This window comes from Pagrus pagrus, assembly GCF_965226575.1.
Source record: "Pagrus pagrus genome assembly, chromosome: 10".
Lineage (NCBI taxonomy): Eukaryota > Metazoa > Chordata > Actinopteri > Spariformes > Sparidae > Pagrus > Pagrus pagrus.
In genome coordinates this window covers 30,112,837-30,135,788 of record NC_140194.1, presented here as the reverse complement: position 1 = coordinate 30,135,788, position 22,952 = coordinate 30,112,837, and the positions used below count along the sequence as shown (strand labels likewise).

At 41.4% G+C, this 22,952-nt stretch overlaps 1 protein-coding gene across 3 annotated transcripts in view; it reads left to right on the top strand.

The window, feature by feature from the left end:
* The window catches only part of LOC311263641 (transcriptional enhancer factor TEF-1-like), a 47,818-nt gene extending 27,061 nt beyond the window's left edge, over nucleotides 1-20,757 (top strand). For all 3 annotated transcript variants that reach the window (XM_084363852.1, XM_084363851.1, XM_084363853.1), the window contains 10 exons: nucleotides 187-251; nucleotides 1,966-2,028; nucleotides 5,615-5,746; nucleotides 5,964-6,013; nucleotides 8,428-8,489; nucleotides 10,358-10,485; nucleotides 12,021-12,194; nucleotides 15,389-15,529; nucleotides 15,642-15,794; nucleotides 15,914-20,757. In XM_084363852.1, the coding sequence (XP_084219978.1) occupies nucleotides 187-251; nucleotides 1,966-2,028; nucleotides 5,615-5,746; nucleotides 5,964-6,013; nucleotides 8,428-8,489; nucleotides 10,358-10,485; nucleotides 12,021-12,194; nucleotides 15,389-15,529; nucleotides 15,642-15,794; nucleotides 15,914-16,027 (1,082 nt within the window). In that variant the 3' untranslated portion in view covers nucleotides 16,028-20,757. The remainder of the gene's footprint in view (nucleotides 1-186; nucleotides 252-1,965; nucleotides 2,029-5,614; nucleotides 5,747-5,963; nucleotides 6,014-8,427; nucleotides 8,490-10,357; nucleotides 10,486-12,020; nucleotides 12,195-15,388; nucleotides 15,530-15,641; nucleotides 15,795-15,913) is intronic.
* The last annotated feature ends 2,195 nt before the right edge of the window (nucleotides 20,758-22,952 follow it).

Genomic DNA, 22,952 nt, shown 5'->3' with positions numbered 1-22,952 from the left:
AGTGCTAAATCAGGCACTAAGTTGTTTGTCAGGGTCATATGATTTCTGCTTGTGATTGTCTGTGAGGAAGAAAGATAGTTCAAATGGGGTTTGTGTGTGTGTGTGTGTGTGTGTGTGTGTGTGCGCGCGCTGGAGAGAAAACCACATGCATGTTTCATTTGTATGTTCTGTGTCTTTTCCCTCCAGGTCGAAATGAGCTGATAGCCAGATATATCAAGCTCCGAACAGGCAAGACGCGGACGAGGAAACAGGTAATAATGGGAGTGTGCATCAAATCCAATCACACTGTCTGCCGTATGTATCACAGCATATCACATTATACAGACATAATGAGGGAAACGGTGCTAACTGTGGTGATTTAAAAAAAGACTTGAAAAACTGAACTGTCATGCCCGAAGTTTGGGAAGAATAAAAAGAAGTTGTAGCTGCACTTTGCAAGAATTAAAGGGTCGGTTTTCTTCATTTGGAGAAATATATGAGAATGGTGGTGTTATTTAAAGGTTCACTATGTAGTTTTGGGGAAGAAATTTTAATCATTTTTTTTCTGCCTAAACAAACTAAATAAACAAACTCTCTTTGTTTTCATGACTGAATAAACTGCATAAACAAACTGACCATAAAGTGTTCTGGGAGCTTATTTTCCTCTGAGAACAGCTTGTTTATTCAGTTATGGAAAAATAAACATGTCTGAGTTTGAATTTCTTCTCCTAAACTACATAATTCCCCTTTATTAACAAAGAAAACATTGTGAAGGACTCAGAATTGTATAGGCTTTCTAAAGTTGCACATTTTTAGTGTTGGAAATGTTGTAACAGTCAGCTCTTGTGGTTAAGGGTCACCGTCCTAAAGGTAAACTCACATGATTGCTGTGGTTGTTGTGACAATTGTGATGTTAGGTGGGTGTGGACATGTGTGACTGATACACAGCAGAAGTCAATTGGAAATATGATGGATGCTTTTCAATAGTATGTTTCATTAAAGGAAGCGTTCACCCAAAAATAAAAATTCAGTCATTATCCACTCACCCCCATGCTGATGAAAGTCAAGTGTAGTTTCAGTCCAAAAACAACATTTCTGGAGCGTCACAGCAAAACAGCGTCACAGCGTTCTCCTAAACAACTGCAGTAGATGGGGACCTGCTTTAAAACATAAAAAAACAACATAAAAAACAAATTAATTTAAAATTAAAATGGCTCCATACAGCTTGTCTGGCGTTATCCAAGTCTCTAAGCCCCTGAGATCTCAAATTGATTTGAAAAGACATTATCTACAAGTAGCTAAGCAGCTAAAAGTGTTAGCGTGGAACCTTGTCTGAAGTGTGAGCAGGAGCTGGACCGCACGCTGAGGGTTTAAATTACGTCTTTTCAAATCAATTTGGCTCTCCACGTTTAGTAGACCACTAAACTTCACCCCACTTTGCAACGGCATGGTGCTGAGTAGATAATGACAGAATTTTCATTTTTGGGGGACCGGTTCCTTCAAGAAAAGAAGAATTACAATAATTTCGATCGCTCGACAGAACATGCAGTGACACCACCTGTGTGGGGTGTCATCATAGTATCTGAGTTCCTGGCCTGTGTTCCCAGGTGTCTCCTTGCTCTCTCAAAAGATGTGCATAGATCAGTCTATTCACTGTTGTCAGGGGAGAAGTGCGCGCGTGTATGTGTTTGCGCGTGCATTTGTGTGTGTGTGGGTGTGTGTGTATACCCAGTAGTCCTTTCATAACCATGGCAACTCACTGTTTGGTCCTTCCACCTCTCTTTTCTACCCTCCAACCCCCTTCCTCTTACCCTCTCCTCTCCTCTCCTCTCCTCTCCTCTCCTCTCCTCTCCTCTCCTCTCCTCTCCTCTCCTCTCCCCTCCTCTCCTCTCCTCTCCTCTCCTCTCCTCTCCTCTCCCCTCCTCTCCTCTCCTCTCCTCTCCTCCTCTCCTCTCCTCCTCCTCCTTGTCCTCTCCTCTCCTCCAGGTATCCAGTCACATCCAGGTCTTAGCCAGAAGAAAATCCAGGGAGTTTCAATCTAAACTAAAGGTAAGGACCACAAGTGTTTGCAGCTGATGAGGGAGGATAAACACTGATGGCCATTATGGATGAAAAGGCAGAAAAAGATGGCATTAACAGAATTGAGCTCTAACAGAAAGTTCAAGGAAAAAGACGTCACAGTATTCAGCACACTGGTGAAGATGTGATCTCTGGGAAATTAAGTGTAAAAATACTACAGCAATTACCAGCATTAAAATCTATAAGACTGCTGTTTGAATAACAGATTTTCACCCTATTGAATGAAGAGAATGTGTCCGTCCTGAAGCCTTCACACACAACAGTAATCATTTTACTCCCTCTACTGCACAAAAGCACTCTGGATTCAGTGTTAGTCCCTCGCTTTTGAACTTTTCACTGGGCCTGGACGGATGCCTGTCACAATGACCGCAGTATCCTAGGTGTCTAATTAAGCCTGTTAAGGTTTTCACCCCCCTCCCCCCTTCCTGTCATTCTCTTATATCCATACATTCATTCATTTGTTCCTCTCCTCTTCCCTCCCTCTTCTTACACTCTCTCCACCCTCCTTTCAGTCTATTAATCTCTTCCCCTCCGTGTCTCCTCCTCCCTCTCTCCCTCTTTCTTTGCCTTTCTCACTGTTGGTTGTAATTAACTTCATGTAAAGCGACAAAGGAGCGCTTGTTTTCCGAGAGGAGCGGTCGCAATTCTGAATTGGGACAAAGCGAAGGCTGAATTGATGTTTGCTGTCATAAAATAAATGACAGCTGGTTCATTAGAATTGATAGTAAAGTTTTTCTAACATACAGTGTGTCAAAATGTTGATGATGATGCAGTATATCTGAATATAATGTTTTTACTCTAAAAGTATTTGTTTAATGTATTTATTCAACAAGGCTTTAATTTTTAATGAGAAGAGAAAGATCTTCATTGACTGATTTTTTTTTCTGCCTAAACAAACTTAATGAACAAACTATTTGTTTTCATGACTGAATAAACTGAATAAACCAACTGACCTTAAAGGACAACACAATTTATACTGTTTTGCTTTGTTTATATGTGGCGGACCCTGCCACCTTTCTAGCTTCAAACAGTGTTCTTGGACCTTATTTTCCTTATTCAAAGAAGATATTTCTCATCTGATTAAATTGTCTTCCCCCAAACTACATGGTACACCTTTTAAAAAAAACTGTTTCATTTCATCCGCAGCAGTGGGACCAATTAAAAATGTAAAGTCGACATATTTTTGGGTGCAGGTGCAACTAAAACAGCCACACCCTCGAGCCCTGTTCAATCTTATTATAACACTGTTATGGGTAGAGCTCCATTGATACTTCATACAGATATTAAAGTAAAAATTGTGATATCAGCTGATATTCACTCATTATTTTGCAATGATCCCTCAGATGTGGCCATAAACACCTGTGACAAAGACATGGCAGGAAATTTCACAATTTAACAATGACATTTTGTCTGGAATGATGTCAGTGCAGTACACTTTACTTGAATTTAATAACCACAAATGACCCCAAGCATCTTTTACTGCACAATAATCTCTTTAAAAATGTTCACTTCCCATACTGGATGATATATACGCCGATATATCCTTCCAATATCGGCCAATAATATCAGCCAACAGAGGCATCGGTCAGGCTCTAGTTATGAGATTGGGAAATAGTTCAATTGGATTAAAACAGTGCAGTGTAGCTGAATAAAAATGTATCATGATACAACTTATTTAGATAATTATATTGTTGTTTAACATGACAAATTGTAAACTCTACATTCAGTCTCTGTCTAAATTACCCACAGGTCTGAAGGATGTTATGTTCAGCCATGTTGATGTTGGATTAATCTGTAACTTAATGAAAAAGAATGCAGCTGATTTATGGTGATATATTGCAGGTGTTGACAGCTCGAAAGGCAATATTAATCACAGCTTTTTATTATCTGCACGTAATTAATATTTTAATTGTGAGTCGTGCTGTGGAGTATTTTTTCCTCGCCTACCAGCCCCTCAGAGTGCTTAACGACACACGCCACGTTCACCCATTCACACACACATTCACACACACATTCATACACTGGTGGCAGACCTGCTCATCAGGAGCAATAAAGCGCTTTCTATCCAAAGGACCCGACCACGTTTCTTGTTGGATTCAATTTCCCACAGCCCAAGGTTACACTCTAAAACCTCACGGTAATCCTCTTCAGATGATACGAAACAGACGAAAGCAGCAAATCTTTACATCTGAGAGGCTGAAACTGGGAAATATTTGGCATTTTTTGGCTAAGATATGTAGACGTCTGATGACACTTCTTATTGTTATCAAATCCAATGAATTGATCTCACTCAGAAAATATTCACCTAACAAAACCAAACTCTCTCAAACAAATGGGGCTCCGGGCTGAGAGGACTGACACTTTACTGGCCGCCTTATCTTTGATTAAATACCTACAATACAATAAATAGATTACCCAGAAAAATGTATTAATAAATAATTTAATTATGAATGGATTTCCTCAGCACTATCTAACATGGATTTGCCAGTAGCAAATCAAAATTGCGCGGCGTTACAGTCCGATGTAAGAGCTTTCACCGCTGTTTCCTGTTAAAATCAAGGGTTAGTCCTTTCAAAGAAATGAGTTCAGGGTCAAGGATGTTATCAAACCCATATGGTCTCTGGTATTTAATATGAAAATCCAGCAAGATTCCCATCTCACTACCTCTACTAATGTTATTACCTCCCCTAGGAGGAGAGATTTCACTCAGTGCCAATTAACTTGAGTGAAGCTGCCAATTAGTGATCCTGCAGCTATCGCAGCGCCTCTAATTCCATTTCATTCAGCTGTTTTCTGCTCTGAGTTTCATGTTGCTTTCAGTTTAGATGTTACAAATGAGCCCACATGTTCAGACTTCCTGTAAATCTTGCCCCGAGGCAGCGGCCCCGACCAGTGATGTTCACTTTGTTTTGTAAAGCACGTTTAGCTTGGCTGCATGCTTTTGTGCGCTCCGCTCGCCGCTGTTGTTGCCATGACTTCCCCCCCAGGGCTGCAAGCCAGACCACCACACCCGAACTACACATGCACAGGGAAAGGTATATTTCCTAATCCCTCTGCAACATCACTGGGAGGCAGATTATTAGAAAGGTCTGAGAGGTTAAATATTAAAGCTGACAGAGCCTTACCTCTGCTTTGCCTGTCAAAACCATTGAAACTGTTATGAATAGTTTAGTCTCCTGTTTTATTCCCTGAACTGTATTTACTAAAATTTCCTCCGGCTATTTTAATTAGTGTTTTATTGTCTGTGGAGCAAGTCCTGCTAAAATATACAAAGAAAAACATTAATTTCTAAGTGTTTTGCTACTTTTCTCTACTTTCATGAGGAAAATGAGCCCTTTCATATTGACAGGTTTACTCAAATCACTGTATTTAATTTGTGTGACCAGCCTTTATGATTTTCACCCTTCAGGGCTGTCGTCTCACTTGGATTTTAAATCTCATGTCTTTTCAGTCATTCTGTAGAATTTCAGGAATTTCCTGCCTTTCGTTACTGAATGAAGTGGTGTAGGACCTGAAGGTGATGAAGATGAGAATGTGTGTGTTTGTTGCTGTGCAGGACCAGAATGCCAAGGAGAAGGCTCTTCAGAGCATCTCCACCATGTCCTCGGCGCAGATCGTCTCAGCCACCGCCATACACAGCAAGCTCCTGCCTGGACTAGTACGGAGCAGCTTCCCCGGCAGCGCACAGGTAACACACACACACACACACACACACACAAACACACACACACACACACACACATACTTCAAATAGATCCAGAAAACACAAGGACATGAAGCAATTTTTTGTACAACCCGGTGGCCATATATGCTCAGTTTGAAGTCCTGGTACACACATAACATCACACGCCGGTCCAGTGTATTAACGCATGTGTGTGTATGTGTGTGTCTCTGTTTCTTCTCAGCTGTGGCAGGGGATGATTCCTGGAGGACAGTCCAGCTCTACCGCAGAAGAGTAAGTCACACTCACCTTATACACTCATATCTAATGTAGTTACTGATTTTCTGCTTTGATTTATGTGGCTGCTTTGACCTTTATTGTTTAGTATAGGTCTGGTTGTGTCAGTAAACTAGATTTCACTCTTATTTATTTAAGGGTGAGCTATTCTACCTCTCCTGGAAGCAACAGAGCAAGCTAGTGATCTTTTTGATTTCTCTTGTTTTTATATACCACACGTATGTAAAGAAAACATTTCAGTCACTGTTGATAACTGTCCTGTTAAAGCCCAGCATCTTAACTCTGAGGTCAGACTGCATGACGTCAGACCTGCAACACTCTGCATACATACACTTGGGTCTAAAAGTCTGAGAACACATAGGAAATCTCTTGTATTGTCACATAAAGAGTATGTAAAGAGGATTCAGAGATTAAATGAAAGTGTCAGTGCCACATTTGGAAAGTCTAGATTAAATGATTTTATCCATCATCAAGTTAGCCGGGCGCTAAACCGGAAGTTAGCCACCTTGGTCTGCGATCCAGGTATTTTCACAGCCAGGAAGTCAGACTTTTTTGGCTTTAAAACACCACTGAGCAGCTTTCATAGGGATGACCGGGCTCTGTGTCCAATAATAAAATGTCCTTGAATAGACTGCATCCCAAATTCCTTCCTTGTTTACGCACCCCCACCGGATGTCGATAACGCTTCATCACTTCGCGCGGCGTAATTTAGCGTCTTCACACGGGTCTTACGTTTAGATCAAAACTGAGCATGATAAAAACCCGTGTCTACTGCAGGGCCGACAGACCCGGGTGTATATGCAGAGTTTTCACATTCCCATTCCACAAAAAATCCGGATCTTAGCAGGTTTAAGTTCTGACCAGTGAAAAGGGGTATAAGAGGGCAGTGCATGGATTCTAACACACTTTGCAGAAATGGATCAGTTGTACCGAAAGCAGAATCAGGCAGCTCAAAAGTGATCACACCATCAGAAGATCAATACATGATATATAGAAAAGCAGCTTCATCAGATAGAGAATGTGCTATATAAAGAAGAGTTAGTGAAAAGTAGAGTCAGAAGAAGGCGGTGTTGTCGTTGCTTCAGAGGATGAGCAGCAGTTTCTTAATTACCTCACAGAAGAGGAAACGGGGCCAAACAGCTGTACTTCACTCATATACTCTACAGCCAGAAGGAAGGAAAAGTCCTTCTTCATGTAGCGATGATGTTCCAGGTTAACAGTGTGTCATCACATATAAGTGAGGTCGGTCCCTGACACATTAATGACCTCCTCTGTAACCTACACCAGTCCTTAAAGGGTAACTCCACCAATTTAACACACTCGTTTGTGCCTCCAGAGGAAGCTGCATGTAATCTGATCAATGGCCTCCAGTGATGCGACTCAGTGGCTCAGTTGCATTGTGGGTAATGTAGGCTAGGGGTAGACCAATTATTGGCCTGGCCGATTACCAGATAATCGCTGATATTCAGCTTTTTTCCCATTATCAGTTTCAGTGTTTTTTGTGTCTGATAGCAGATAAAAGAAATGAATTTAAAAATGGCTCCACATTTGGCTCTGGTGTAGCACCAGGTTTTAAAAAGGCAGAAGAATGTATGGAATAAAACATCTCTGCATCTGCTGTATCAATGTTGATCATTAGTTTTCAAACTGTCCTAATGAGTCCAGCCATGTTACAGGGTACAGTACTAGACCAGTGGACTGCTTCTAGCTGGCTATGACTGGCCAGTTTTCTGCTCATGTTTCTTGGCCAGTTCAGTAATGACGATCACCTCACCTGACACAGTCTGATGCTGGCATTAGAAGATGTTCCACACTGACGACCTGTGATCCAGATTATGCTCACCTGTACCTACTGTACATGTACAGTTTCCAAGAGAACTTGTTCAGGATGTTTTCTTTCTTGCAGTAGATTAAAATATCCAAATATTTCTCCCAAGTCACTCGTTCATAAACCTCTTCATGTACTCCTTCAGACTTGAGTTCTCAGCTGATGTTTAAGAAACCATTGGAGCGAGTTTGGCTGACTCGCGTGGTTGATGGCTGTTTCTTCTCATCTTGTCAAAACACTGACTGACTTTATTGTCTGTCATAAAAGCCATATGCAGAGTGTTGCTCTCCTGCTGTCTCCATATGTTACACTAGTTCTCAAGGCTAGCGAGGATCATCGTGCTTCAATTTCAAGCCTGGTTCATTGTCATGTGATGATGATGATGATGATAATGGGGCTGCTGTTGCTGTAACTGAACTCAGAGATGCTCTTGACATCTGTGCTCCTGCTAATGTTCATAGAAGACACAGAACAGAATTCATCTCAGTGTAATGTAGGTGCAATGTGACTGGTTGGTCATACTGTGCCTCTTCTTCTTTCACCCTTGTTAATTTCTGTCTGCCTGTGTCTCCGCTTCTTTCAGTATCAAGCCGTTTTCTCAGCAAGCCTACTCTGTGCAGACAGCAGGGACCACCACAATCTCAGGTGAGTGGGACCCCGGTACAATTATCTCCTTTCTGTGAAGTGAACAGGCGGTCTTCTCTCCTGCCATTCAGGCCGCTGGCTCTCTACAGGGAGGTTTTCACTTAGTCTGCACACCCGGGTCTCCAGTGCACCCTGAGGTTTGTCCTGTGAAGAGGTCAAAAAGAGAAAAATGGTGTTGATCTGACTTTTTTGACATCACTTTTAATTAATAACTTTGCGTAACTTCTTACAGTATTTACTCTAAAAACATCAAAGTTGAACTGATATTAAAATACTTGTTCACAAAGAAATTAGTGGGGACATGAGTTGGACATCTTGTCACACTTTTTGCTTTCACATTCACACAAATGTGTAAACTTTAAATTGTATTGTTTACTATAGAGTTATAAATGTTTAAGTATTTTAAAGAGTTTGTATTCATGACAAGTTGTCCTATCAGCAGCTAAACTGTCACTGAAAATAAATACATTTAAAAACAGATTACTAAAAGCAAATAATTCATCCTAACTATGACTCATCAGTCAAACTCAGTCAATTGTCATTTGCTGCATTGGTTATTGCATTAAATATGTAAACTTGCTACCTGTGATGATTTGCCCCTGATGCTAGCTATACCACAAGCTAGCTGGCTAACATAATTGAACATACTAGTTTTTTCACGTTTATGGTTAAAACATCTGAAAATGATTCTCAGTTCATAAACTGCATGTCAAGAGCAGAATGACTTCAGAACATATATGGCAGACGCAACTGTCAGATTTTCAAGATAGCGCCCTCTGGTGTTGGAGATACAGCCAGTGTGACAACTTACCTGTGACAAGATATCCCACTCTCCCTATTTGTGTTGTAGGTGTTGCTTGGTGTTGTAAGTCTACCCTGCGTTAGTGCTCTCCTGTGCATGAGAAATGTTGTTTTGGTCCAACGATGTCTGTGCTGTTATTAGTTCATCACAACCACAAACAGTTTATAATTGTAGCTACCTTCCATCGGACACACAGGCGGTGATTTGAATCACTGGCTAATGTACGGAGCTGCCATTACCACAACTGGACTCTTGAGCCCTGCTGTGCTTGAGTGTGCAGCTGCTGATGACTCAGCAGGTGTTGAAATGTGTAGAAATCTAATCTAGCTGAAAGCTAGTTAGCTGATTCTAGTGGGAATGTGTGCTTTTGCTAATAGGCTTAGCTAACTGTCTTTCACTTTGGGTGGAATATGAACTTAATAGCAGGCTGGGTCTGCCCTCAATGTTGAATGTTGTAAACGGACAGACTGCTTAGATTGTTAATCAAGACTGTGTAGGGAAAAAACATGTGTGTCAGCATTCACAGGCCACACAGTATGATGTTTTCCAGGCGGTGAGTCTCCTGGCATCACCTGCTCTCAGGTTATCATGACCGCAGCTTCATCCCCATTCAGGGAGTTTGTAAAACACCAGCTGTATTAACACTGGTCAACAATGGCTACTTTTAGGAATTTAAGAACGCAACTTGCCATTTGACTCTGGTGTATTGTTGATATCTCACAATGAGTTTTTGGCAGCTCCCTGAGGTCCATGCAGGGTTGTCAATATTCAGTATTGGGATGGCAGCTGTTGGTTACAATGGCACTAATGGAGTGTATGAGCTTTGAGTCAGCACCCAAGAGATTTTACTGGGTCCTCATCACTGTTACACCTTTACTCCTGCCTTTGCCAAGCGCTTTTCATGGCTGCAGCCTCGCCTCAGTCAGGCTTTGACCACGAGACTGCAGTAATGACATTCATTTTTACATGTTTTTATCTAAGGATGATGTTGGCGTTGCTGCTGACCCTGTTAAAAAACATGACTGTGGTATGAAGTGAGGTCAAACTGTCCGTGTGTGTTGTCTAGGCTACGAGCCACCAACTGCAGCCCAAACACACAGAGAGCCGGCGTGGCAGGGTCGCTCCATCGGCACCACCAAACTACGACTGGTGGAGTTTTCATCTTTCCTGGAGACACAGAGGGACCAGGAGGCAGTGAGTACACACACACACACACACACACACACACACACACACACACACACACACACACACACACACAGACACACACACACACACAGAGCACCAGTCTACAATAAGCACTCCCCATTGTCCCATAAACAGAGATGACAGATAACCCCACAGCAGAGAACAGCGTTAAAGCCCTTTGTGTGTATCCTAGTATGAATAACCTTTGTAAAGCTCTATCTCTCTGTCTGCTCAGTCTATCTATCATCCTGCCACACTGTGGACACACTGTCATTTTTCTACCTCGGGCACACAGACAGCTGGCATTCATCTTGTTGCTTTCTGTTTAGACAGTAAAAACCTCGAACTGTTCTCTGTTGACTTTGAAATAGACCCTCTTGTCAAAAGATGTTACGTTTCCTGCATAATTTTACATCGCTGTAAATGTGGGCCTCAGAGGTCAAAACATTTCACTGTAGAAAATGTATTATTTGGCTTCGATGGTAGACAAAGACAAAGGAGACTACAGCTGTTGAAGGAGAATCCAGAAATGATTGTAGAACCTGAGTAGGTAGGGCTGAACGGTTGAGTTGTGATTAATCAACGCTGTCTTACACACGATTAGTTTAAATCCACTGAATCACAAATTATTTTATCTTAGTGAAGAAAATCAGGTAGAATAAAGACAAGTGGGTTTACACAAAAAAAACAGTTTAGCTCATATTCAGTAATACATCTTACAATAGTGTTTTATTCAGCCTAATGATTAGGTAGAAACTACTTTACCTTTGGCTTGTGCAGAGATCCAGTGTGTAGGATTCATTAACAGATATTGAATATAATGTCTGCGGCACTATAGACATTTTGACATAATCATTTTTGATCAAACTTGTTATTTCTTCACATTCAGTGAACAATTTTAGTTATTTTCTTAACGTTTGAAACTAAAATTCTTACATAGAGCACATGTGAAGACATGAATAACTTTAATGTTTTCAATAATGTAAAAACTGCACAATCAAATCACCAGTACACTGCTTCATCACTGCTATGTTAAGAGTGTGATTTGATTGTGCAGTCCTAAAGCTGGCTGTTTTTTTATTTTTGTTTCAGAGTCCCAACTTTTTTGGAATCAATTTACCCAGCATGCTGATGGGCACAGATTTGAGCACCTCTGCGTGTGCCAGTAGACCTCTTGATACACATCAAACATGGAATTGCTTATAAAACATTGCTCCATAGTCCCTTTATTGATCTAGCGTTGTCAACTTTAATTTCCGTGCGGTCTCTTGACTGCTTTGGTTTCTTGTCCTGTGGAAAGGAGCCCATCTGTTTAGGAGGGCCAAAACTCATGATGTAAGAAACTTAGGAAATATCTGACTGAATATATATATTATACATACAGCACAGAAGGTGGATCAGGAAAGGGCCCCTCTGAATACAGATCCACAGAAAACACTGTGTTGTTTCTGTCGGTCTTTGACTAGATCCTGTTTCACTCAGGGTGTCTGTACTTTCTCTGCCTCCATCCTCGCCTGATTCAGCCGTTTCCCTCCCCGCAGTACAACAAGCACATGTTTGTGCACATCAGCCAGAGCAGCCCGAGCTACAGCGACCCCCTGCTGGAGTGTGTGGACATCAGGCAGATCTACGACAAATTCCCCGAGAAGAAAGGCGGCCTCAAGGAGCTGTTCGCCAAGGGCCCGCAAAACGCTTTCTACCTGATCAAGTTCTGGGTGAGCAGATAAATGCTACTTTCTGTTTTTTTTTTTTTTTTCGGGTTTGATAGTGAAACTATTTCGTACTTTGGCATTTTTGTCCTTAAGTCTGTTTTTGAATTTTCATGGCCATCAATGAGCAAGGTCAGCATGTTCTCGCTTTATTTCCTGTATTTTTCCACCCAGTGCCATGCCTTTGTCTGTACTTACAGGTGCATGTGTGTGCGTGTGCCTGTTTGTATGTGTGTGTTCTGTCTTTCCACCTGGGATATGGAGGTGGTGGGTTGATGAAAGCACAGTCGCTTTGTTTGAACACCTGCTCACCTCCTGACTCACAGGTCGCTCTTTCTCTAAGTGTGTGTGTGTGTGTGTGTGTGTGCGCCACATTACTTTTCTTTCTCAAAGCTGCACTATACCAAAGGACTTTCAAAACTCCTAGCAACAGAACGCAACACACATTCAATCATTTCTTTTGATTAGTGACTTTTCATCTGTTCTGCTATCCGACAGTTTCAAGAGTGTAATTTCAGACTTGTGACAAGTCAGATTTTAGTTTCATCTTCCAGACTGATCTGTGGCTTCAATCCTCACTTAAATTGAACACGTCCTTCAACTTCCCTTTGTCTCAAAATGGAACTTGATGACTACTTTGATCATATCATGCTAAAAGGCTAAAGCTACATGTCCCATGAAGTCAGTTAGCACCTTGCCAGTTAATGATCCATGTAAGAAATGGAAATAAAGGAACTGTTCTTGTATTGCAGCAAATATAATAAGGAAGAAACGTGAGATCAGTATTACACTACACTGTTGGGCTGCTCATTTACATCAAGTAAAGTAGTAAAAGTTAGCTTAGCGAGTTATTCTTTACTGATGGTATTTTTAAACAGTATCTTTCACTTTGATGAGGACTGCAGTGTGTTATTACTGAATGTAACACTATCTCTATTGCTATCTGGTTAGCATGCCAACTTCAGCAGATATCTCTGCTATACAATACATAGACCTAGATAAAGTCAAAGCTGTTATTCCTTCACATTCTGTTTGATCATTGTAGTTACTTTTTCATTATTTTAAAGTAAAAGTCTTACATATTGCACCTTTAAGTCACTATTGTAGGCAGTAAGTAAGCCAGCTGGACATGCTAACAGCTGCAGATAACTGTCGTTACAGCTGACAGATCCGCTGTTATCCATTATCCAAATCCAGTCCACCTTCACTCTTGTGTGTTTAGTTTTGGAAAGTGTAAAAGAAGAAGCCACCACACTGCACTATGTGCAACTCCAGCATGCAGAGAAATTCAAAGCTTGACGGTTGCGAAGCTATGATTGGAGAATACCTGTTTGGGGGCGTGGTTTAACCAAAAGTTAATTATTAAAAGCGCTGAACAAGATGAATCTGAACGGAGCAGCGAGGCTGTCGACAGTCTGATCGTGCAGGAGCACAAGAACCCTGCAGACCAATAAATGTAGAAGTGATGAGCTGTGATTGTAGCATGAAAACAAAGAAAGAGAGGGGTGTGTGTGTGCGTGTGTGTGTGTGTGCGTGTGCTTGTGTGTGTGTGTGTGTGTGTGTGTGCGTGTGTGTGCGTGTGCTTGTGTGTGTGTGTGTGTGTGTGCTTGTGTGTGTGTGTGTGTGCGTGTGTGTGTGCGTGTGTCTGTGTGTGTGTGTGTGTCTGCTTGCCATGTCAGGAGCCTCCCCTCTGAATTTAATTAAAAAGCTCTCTGATCTACCACAATGGAGCGTGTTTCTGATAATCTGCTGCTTTAATAGAGCACAGTTTGATATTCGTGTGTGTGCATGTGCGTGTGTGAGTGCAAGTTGGTGACTTAGCATATTGTGTGTGTGTGTGTGTGTGTGTGTGTTTTCCGCCCTGACACACAGTTCTCCTCGGAGAACTCATTACAAGTAGTAAAAACTCTTGTGGACTTGTGTCGGTCTGTAATGAAGGTGCAGCATGTTCTCACTGCTCTGATTAAACAACTTCACTGACACAAACTTACACAAGAATCTTTTTTTTCTGAAGTGTCTTCCAATATTTTAATAAGGTAGATTAGTGTCTCATTATTTATATACTTAATAGTGTTTTGGATTAGAATCCAGCCATTTTATAGGTCAGATCTGTGAGGTCTGGGCTTCCTCCCTGTACAGTAAAGAGGAACAGAAATCTGTTGGCGGTATAAAAATATTTTACACAGTTTGTCACAAGCAGCTGTCTACCATTCTGTCAGTCAGTACAAGCTCATGCTGTGCAGCCAAGCATTGTTTGTTTTAAAGTTTAGATATTCAGAAGTATTTAAAGATACCAAAAAGTGCAGAAAAAGACCTCAAATAGACGGACAGACAGAAATGACAATAGTAAAATTACAATATGGAGACACAGATTAACAATATTTTCCAGAATCAGTATCTGTGCTTTGATAATCCACAGACCTCTCTGAAAATGTTCATAGGGACTCTTTCTCCAGGAGAAAGTAGCTCCAATGAAAACTATCTGTTCACCTCCTAATCAAAACTAAGTGCACATTAACTATCTAACTGCCTGAAGGTGAAATGTGTTTTTGTAGACCAATAAAATCAAAGATATGAGTTAATGCTTAAACCTGTCACTAGGGGTGGGCAATGACAGCCTCTACCTTTATTTCATGTAAGACTGTAAGCAAAGACTATTTTGATTGTTGATCATTTTCTCGAATCAATCAATTCATTGTTTGGTCTATACATTTTCATAAAATGGTGAAAAATTACGATCGATGTTTCCCAAAGACCAAGATGACATCCTGAAATGTCTCGCTTTGTCCACAACCCAAAGATATTTAGTTTACTGTCACAGAGGAGTAAAGAAACACAATATTCACACTGAAGAAGAGCTTTTTCTTTGACTCTTACTCTAAAAAACTTTGACATTTGCCCAAATTAGGACAGATGTATTTTTGACTGGTAGATGACGTTTGACATCAGTTCTAGTTGTGTAATACAGAGATCCAGTCAGCCTGTGCCAGATGCTACAGAGCAGTGTGAGCAGATGTCATAGTTCAGTGACTGAGCTACCAGCAGAGGGCGCTGTTGGCCAGCTTTGCTGACAGGGAATGGACAGCTTCCCTTTTTATGTTTGTTCTCATGTTTGTGAGAATGCAGATGATTCTCTTGTTGGCTTTTGATCAGAGACATTCATGCTCACATTAATGGTGTTCTCGCCCTGTGTTTGTCAGGCGGACCTCAATCACAACATGCAGGACGACCCCGCGGCCTTCTACGGCGTCACCAGCCAATACGAGAGCTCGGAGAACATGACCATCACCTGCTCCACCAAGGTCTGCTCCTTTGGCAAGCAGGTGGTCGAGAAGGTGGAGGTGAGGACGCGTGTTGTTGCGGTGCAAAATGTCAATGTCTCTGAAGGTCCTCTGTCTCACAGAAAGTGATGGGTGTTGTGTGATGACTGATTTCCATCTCTGCCTTTGTCAGACGGAGTACGCAAGGTTTGAAAATGGCCGCTTCGTCTACAGAATCAATCGCTCTCCGATGTGTGAATACATGATCAACTTCATCCACAAGCTCAAACACCTGCCTGAGAAGTACATGATGAACAGTGTGCTGGAGAACTTCACTATTCTGCTGGTGAGGACAGCAGTCAGCGTGGCGGTGTCTTTGTGTGTGGATACATAAATGATTGTGTTTTCTTTTTTTATTTATATACATATTCAACATTTCCCTTTTTATCCTCCCTTTGTGTCCAGGTTGTGAGCAACAGAGACACTCAGGAGACCTTGCTGTGTATGGCGTGTGTGTTCGAGGTGTCCAACAGTGAGCACGGAGCACAGCATCACATCTATCGACTCGTCAAGGAATAGCACATACACTTGTACACTTACGCACCACACACACAAACACACACACACACACACACACACACACACACACACACACACACACATATGGCCTTTGCTTGTTAATTAATGGTGACATTGGAGAGGAAATGTCTAAAAACAGAAAAGTGTCTTTCAGCCAAACGACTCGACTCTAGTGAGGAACAACATGGCTGCCTTTCCACTGCTGCTCACAACACATCACAGCAATAATTGGGTCATTTTAATTAACATCAGATATGAATCCGTATGCTGCAGAATCCTCTCCAACAAATAAATATTAACTCTGACCTGACTATCAGATGCTCATTAGCTGTATGTAGCACAGTGGCAGTGCAGCCATAGAAACACATGAGAACTGACCTGGGTGGTTTTCCCAGGAAACATCCTGACTCTGATATCACCAGGAGGCATCTTGACTCCTGCTAATTGGTCTCGTCCTTCTTCTCCCAGTAAATGTGTTATTTTGCTGTTGCGATGATGGAAATGAAGGTGGTATTTCTGTCATGTGTTTCTGGGAAAGTCAACCCAGGAAGAAAAACAACAATCTCACAGTTTTCTCCCCCTGTGATAAAAGTATGCGTGTGTGTTATCTGCCGAGATGCTGACGGACACTGGAGGTCAGACCCTGTGTATCATCAATAACCAGAGAAGGAAATGACACTACTGCATTATCATATAGTACAGTATAGAGGTGGTTTTGTACAGATAGCCACTGCAAATTGTGTGAGCTGTATTCTTGCACAAAAAAGAGGTTTGTCCCAAAGAAAAGAAATCACATTTTTACCTTTTTGTATGTTTTCTTTAAAAAAAAAAAAAAAGAATAGCTTCTAAACTTTGGGAAATTGTTTATCGATAGTAGCATATAGACTATATTTTAATTCCAGGGACACTATCTAAAATTTATGTTAATAAGAAAGTATAAGTGAAATTGAACAATTCAGGTACCTTTTTGTGCAACAAGTGACTCTTTATCAAGATTGAATAAATAAATAAGCATGTTGAAGCTATAATCCTTAAGATTTCAGTCATGGCTGATTTGGTGATCGCTGTCAGCGTTAACCCTGCTGACAAATACATTATGCTTCCTGGGATTGCTTCACAATAAAAGCCACTCCGCGTTTTCATCAATTTAATGCTTTTAAAGTGAAGCAGCCATGTCAGGAAATGCTGGGCTAGCATTAGCAGCAGCTTATTACAGCTGTGACACAGCCATAGGAGATAGGAAACATTGGAATGACAAATAATAATGCTGGATCACATACAGGGAATGTGTCCTGTGAGGCAGTTTGAATCCAGCATGGGAATGGCGGACCCAGCCACCAACAGAATTTAAATTTAATGTATTAAACGGCTGTTGCCATAGGGTTTGATTAAATGGAAATCTTAAGGATTATAACTTGTAATGTCAAATATATTGAGGTCAGTCCATTGGGAAGCACTGTGAGTCTTTAAACTATACGTCATTCATGGAGTGAAGGAAACGTCAAACGGACCCATGATTCTTCTGATCAGGTTTCACTTTGCAAATTAAACTTAGCTTAGTTCAGTATTCCTGCACCAGCTAACCTGAGCTTTAACATGTCCATACTGACACATTTGTTCAAGCCTGAAATGTTATATTTCAATTAAAAATTGCCCTGAAGCCTTGGCACCTGTTTTGCATTTTGAGAGTTTTCCATGTCAGGACAGCTCGCTCAGTGCTCCTTTTTATCTGTACAAGATGTAAAAATTGTCAAGGACACAGTACCCTTTAATCTGTCCTGGACTGGTTCCTTAAAATTAGATGATATAATGTCAGAATTAAAGTAATTTATAATCAAAAACCAAAAAACTGATGATGAAGAGTACTGCAGCAGGTGACTGGTGGTATGCTGTGTCATGCTCCGCAGCATGAAGTGCCTTTGGTCGGGAACCGCAGTAGACATTTCTAATCTGTTTCATGTAAGTCCTGATGATTTGGTGTTGTGGATGGTGTATAGAGAGGCATTTTTACTGAATATAATGAATGCCTAATTAGATGTCACATGCTCAAGTTTTTGATGTCTGAGGGCCAATTATCAAATTCCATATTGAATGGCTGTTTCTTGTTGTAATTTGTAGACAGGCAGCACTGAACCACCCTAAAGAATCTTCACTGTTTTTATATCCTGCAGGATGTTAATGAGACACATTCTTGTTCACATTTACATGTATCTGCATTTGTGTATTACATGTATGTGTGACAGATTCATGTTGGAACAGCTCGCGCACTTGGTCTTGTTTGGTTTCTATTTTCTAAAATGCCACTTGGACTTGTTACTAATTTGAGTTTCTTTATATCCCTGTTGTGTAAAAATCTTTGAAAAAGATCTGGGCCTGTAAGGACGACAGAATTTTACTCAAATCTGGTGGGAACATGTTCATACAGGAGGAGGAAGATTAGAAATAGTTTGACATTTTGGGTAATTTACTTACTTCTTGCCAATAGTAAGATGATAAGATTGAGACCACTCATGTGTAGGTGTACTAGGGCTTGGCAATGAGACTGTTAGCTTCTATTAGCTTAGCATAAAGACTGCTAAGACTAACTGTTTTAACGCTTTGTTTTTTGTATACATTAAACAAACAACATAAACGTGCTAAAGGTGAAATATGTAAGAATTTTAGTTGAAATCATTCAAAATTGAACACAACTAATTAACAGAATGTGAAGAAATCACAGTTTGACATTACAATGTGTTGTGTTGCTACTGAAGTTAGCATGCTAACCAGACAGCTCGTCCCTGTCTGAAGTTCATGTGCTATCAGTTGTAAAAACCAACACTCCCCTTGTGCTCCAGGCTCCCGGTCTGGACCACTAAATGCATGGCTAACAGAGCTAACACGCTAATGGCAGCTACAGTTGGCAACAGTTAGCTTTAACTGTGGTGAATGCTGCCCCCTGTTTGTTCTGAGAATGAATTGGACAGCTGGCCAATTCTTACATATTGCATTTCTGTTAAGCTAAGCTAACTAGCAGCTAGCTGTAGCTCCATATTTACTGTACAGACATGATTGGTGTTGATCTTCTCATCAAACTATTGGCAAGAAAGCAAATGCGTAGGTGTGTCTTCTGAAAATGTTCAACTATTTCTTCAAAACTGAAATGAAAATAATTTTAGAGTAAGCTACCTTACAGTTAGCATTCCATACAAAAATGGTCCAAAATGCATCAACACGTGGTCTTTTTCCAACAGGTTGTAGCAAAGTTAGCCAGATAAACCTGCCCAGAGGTTTTCTAACATCTTAACAACAATATAGAATACAGTGTGCTGATTAGGACCGTGCCAAGACTCACAGGATTATGTTCCTGTGTGACCAGCTGGGATGTTATGTGGTGTCCAGAATACCCAGTCATCTACTTTGTGTTGAGGGCAACTTGTACTATTTTAACCAGACCTGAAATGAGCCATCTGTAGTCAGAAGCTGCCAGCTGTGACATATTTGGTCTTAACAAGTAATGACTCACCCCTGACTCAGATCTGACAGCTGTAGGAGGACCATCAGTCTTCCACCTTTGCGCTCCCGTGGGTGTCTCTCAGGGTTACAGCCACCTGTCCAACAAAACACAACCTCTCCAACACACTGGTGAATCATTCTGTCAGGAAAACCCCCGTCAAAACCCCCCGCCTTAAACTTTCCCAGAGTTTTGTCTCACACTACAGCAGTGTGTTGTCTGCAGGACCTTCGCAGCAGAGCACCAACATGTAACATGTACATGAGAAGCTAACACACAGCTAACACACAGCCACAGAGGGGCTGATTCTGCAATAATGACCCTCTGTCTGGACATTATCTACCACCTGCTTACCAAAGACAGATGAAATACAGAGGAAAAGGATTTATTACAAGCTAGAGTAACTTACAAGCTTCTGCCAAAAAAATAGAGAGTCAAGGAACAGGACTATCAACTTAGAGACATCTGTAACTTATGGGCTACACTGTACAAATACAACAAGTGGGGTCAAAACCAACCTTTTCATGTTCTGAACCTGGTTTAGAGATGTGTATGAAAATGTTTTTATCTCTTAAGACACATTTTAATTTGACCTTATCAAATATGGACACCTCTTATCATCTTGGTTGGCAGACATGAGCAGGCCGCTGCAAACTGTGATTTATTCAAATGTCTGAGTCGACCGTAGGGCTCTACTGTTCAACGTCCGCTCGCTATAATCCACTAGAAGATGTGCTCACACAAAAAGCAGTCTATACAGGTTGCCTGAAGGTCGTTTCAAAAAGATCATCGTCGTCCGTGTTGTTAATGTCGTCTCGTATGTGCTGTTGGATATTTATCTTCTTTTCCGAACCACGTGTGGCACAGAGATCCTGTCTGTAATCAATTCCAAAATGGCCTTGAATCTTTTCGCCCCGGTGCACCTGCAGCACGTCTGTGTGTGCACTGAGGGTTTTTTGATAAGGTGCTTTGTATAAAGGTGACAATAACGTTTATTACAGATGTTGTGTATATCTTTGATATTCTAATGTTTATCCTATTTTGCGAAGAAGAGAGTACATTTAGGAAAATCCAAAAGCTAGTAATGTGTGTCTATTGGTACTGCACAGGGTCTGATCTTTGCTTTGTAACTTTTTTCCCCCTCATGGCTAAAAGTATGTTAGATATTTTCTAGCTTTGTAGAGACTTTGTACGCATATGCTATTCAGTTTAAATAAATGGTCAGTTCCAAACTGTGCTCTGGAGTTTTGTCTTTACTCGTTAGCCCTCATTAAAGGACCGATTTCAAATTCACTCAAATGCAGTCATTATCTACTCGCACCCATGCCGATAGAAAGTCATTTCTGAAGCTTCGCAGCAAAACAGTGTCACAGCAGCATGATCCAAGTCCAGGAGGCCCTAAGAATTTGGGATCTTGGGGCTTGTGGAGATTTGGACCACGCTGGATGAGCTGGATGGAGCCATTTCATTTATTTCTGGTTTTTTTTAAATGTATTAAAACCAGTCCCCGGCTACTTCAGTCGTTTAGGGGAATGTTGCTCCAGAAATGTTTTGTGGACTACTAAACTTCGCCTGACTTTCCATTGGCATGGGTGTGAGTGGACAATTACTGAATTTTCACTTTTTGAAAATATTTTGCAAGTGAGCATTTACACCATCAGTTCTCAGCCGGGGGGTTGAGACCCCCGAGGAGGTTGCAAGTTAATTTACAGGGGTCGCTAGATGGTTGTGGAGAAAAAAATAAAATAACATGAGTGTGCCTTCTCGGGTCCGGTGATGACACACACACACACGCACACACACACTTTCAGGACGTTGTGAGATAAAAGCGCTGGTGTGCGTATAGGGGGAGTTTTGGACTGGAACCACTGATTTACACAATGAGTACAAACCTTACATTTCTGAGAGTGACACAGTTTGTTAGAAATGTTATTAGAATCACAGTTTATGTGAGACGACTGTACCAAGGCAGCTAAGAAAACTGAAAGGTTATCACAGACTGATGTTGTGTAAACGAGCCTCACTGAGAGCTTCAGCTGCTCAATGTGACTCCAAAAGTGTGTTTCTCCTTATGAACACCAGAGGGGGCCACACTCAAAGAATTCAGCCCAACGCTCCACCACAGCTTTATATTTCTATTCATGGCATGATGACTCTAACTGTCATCACTGTCATACCTTTATTTACATAAACAGGCTCAATCAATCATATTTTGTGCTCTTCAGATAAGGGAGTTATTACCACCCTTCAGTGCGGTTGATGGATTACACCTTTGCGTAACACCAAGTGTTTTCAACACACACAAAAATGGTCTCTGGGCCAGCGTGGAAAGTTTGTTTGGATTTCTGGCTCTGTGACGAGCTGCTTCTGAATTCTGGATTCTTATTACACAGCCTGGCTGGACCAGCACCAGTGAATCATACCGCTGTGCAGACGACTGCTGGCTTTCTTTCTGTTTTACCCAGCGGATACAAAGCCAGACTCACCTAACACCTCATTATCAACAAACTACGGACCAGTGCTTTCCAGGAACCCAGACCATTTTCATGACCAAACGTGTTTGGGTTAGTGGGACTTGCTTTGTGGTCACATGCACTGCGGTAACACCTTTTTACAACCATAAGTCTGCTGGTCGGTCAGACGGACGTGATGACCTCACAGGAAGTGAGATCAAAGATAAGAGAAACAGCCTGTTATCTCACATGCCAGACGCAGCACTGACAATCCTCTTTATCCAAGCCGAGTGTGTTTGTGATGCACGCTCTGCATGTGTGTGCACACACTGTGTCTGGATACGTGCACACATGCACAGTGTGTGTTCACATTCCCAGATGGTTTAAAGCAGTTATTTTACCAACAAACGTGGCCCGATGCATCTCCCCGAGCTCCAAACAGACTAATGGTGGCTGCTGGGGATGAACACTCGCCATTAATGTAACACTCACACACACCAAAACGGTCTTAACGCACATAAATCCTTTTATGGGTTCCATGGAGCATATTCTGGCCTGAAATAGTTGAAAGAGCAGATTACAGGGTCAGACTCTACATGAGAGCGCCGCAGGGTGTAATAGATGGATTTCCTTTTGCTTTCGCTCAATCCAGCTGAGCTTTATCATCCCGAGACGTTCAGCTGTGTGGGGATTATGAAGATGAAACTGTATAACAATGCATACTGCGGCGTAACACTGCTGAGTAAGAGCTTCATCAGTGATTTAGCTTCAGCTCTCTGTTGTTCCTCTTGGCTCGGAAACCTGGACTCATTAGTTCTAGTTTATGTGGGACATCATGAAAGAATACTATTTAATATATCCACAGAGTACAGAGCTGCAGCAACAGGAAGTGTGCCCAGTCTGTGAAAATAAGACTAATGAGAATGTGAAATTTGTAAAGAGGCAAACTGAGGGAAGAAATACACAAATATACAACCAG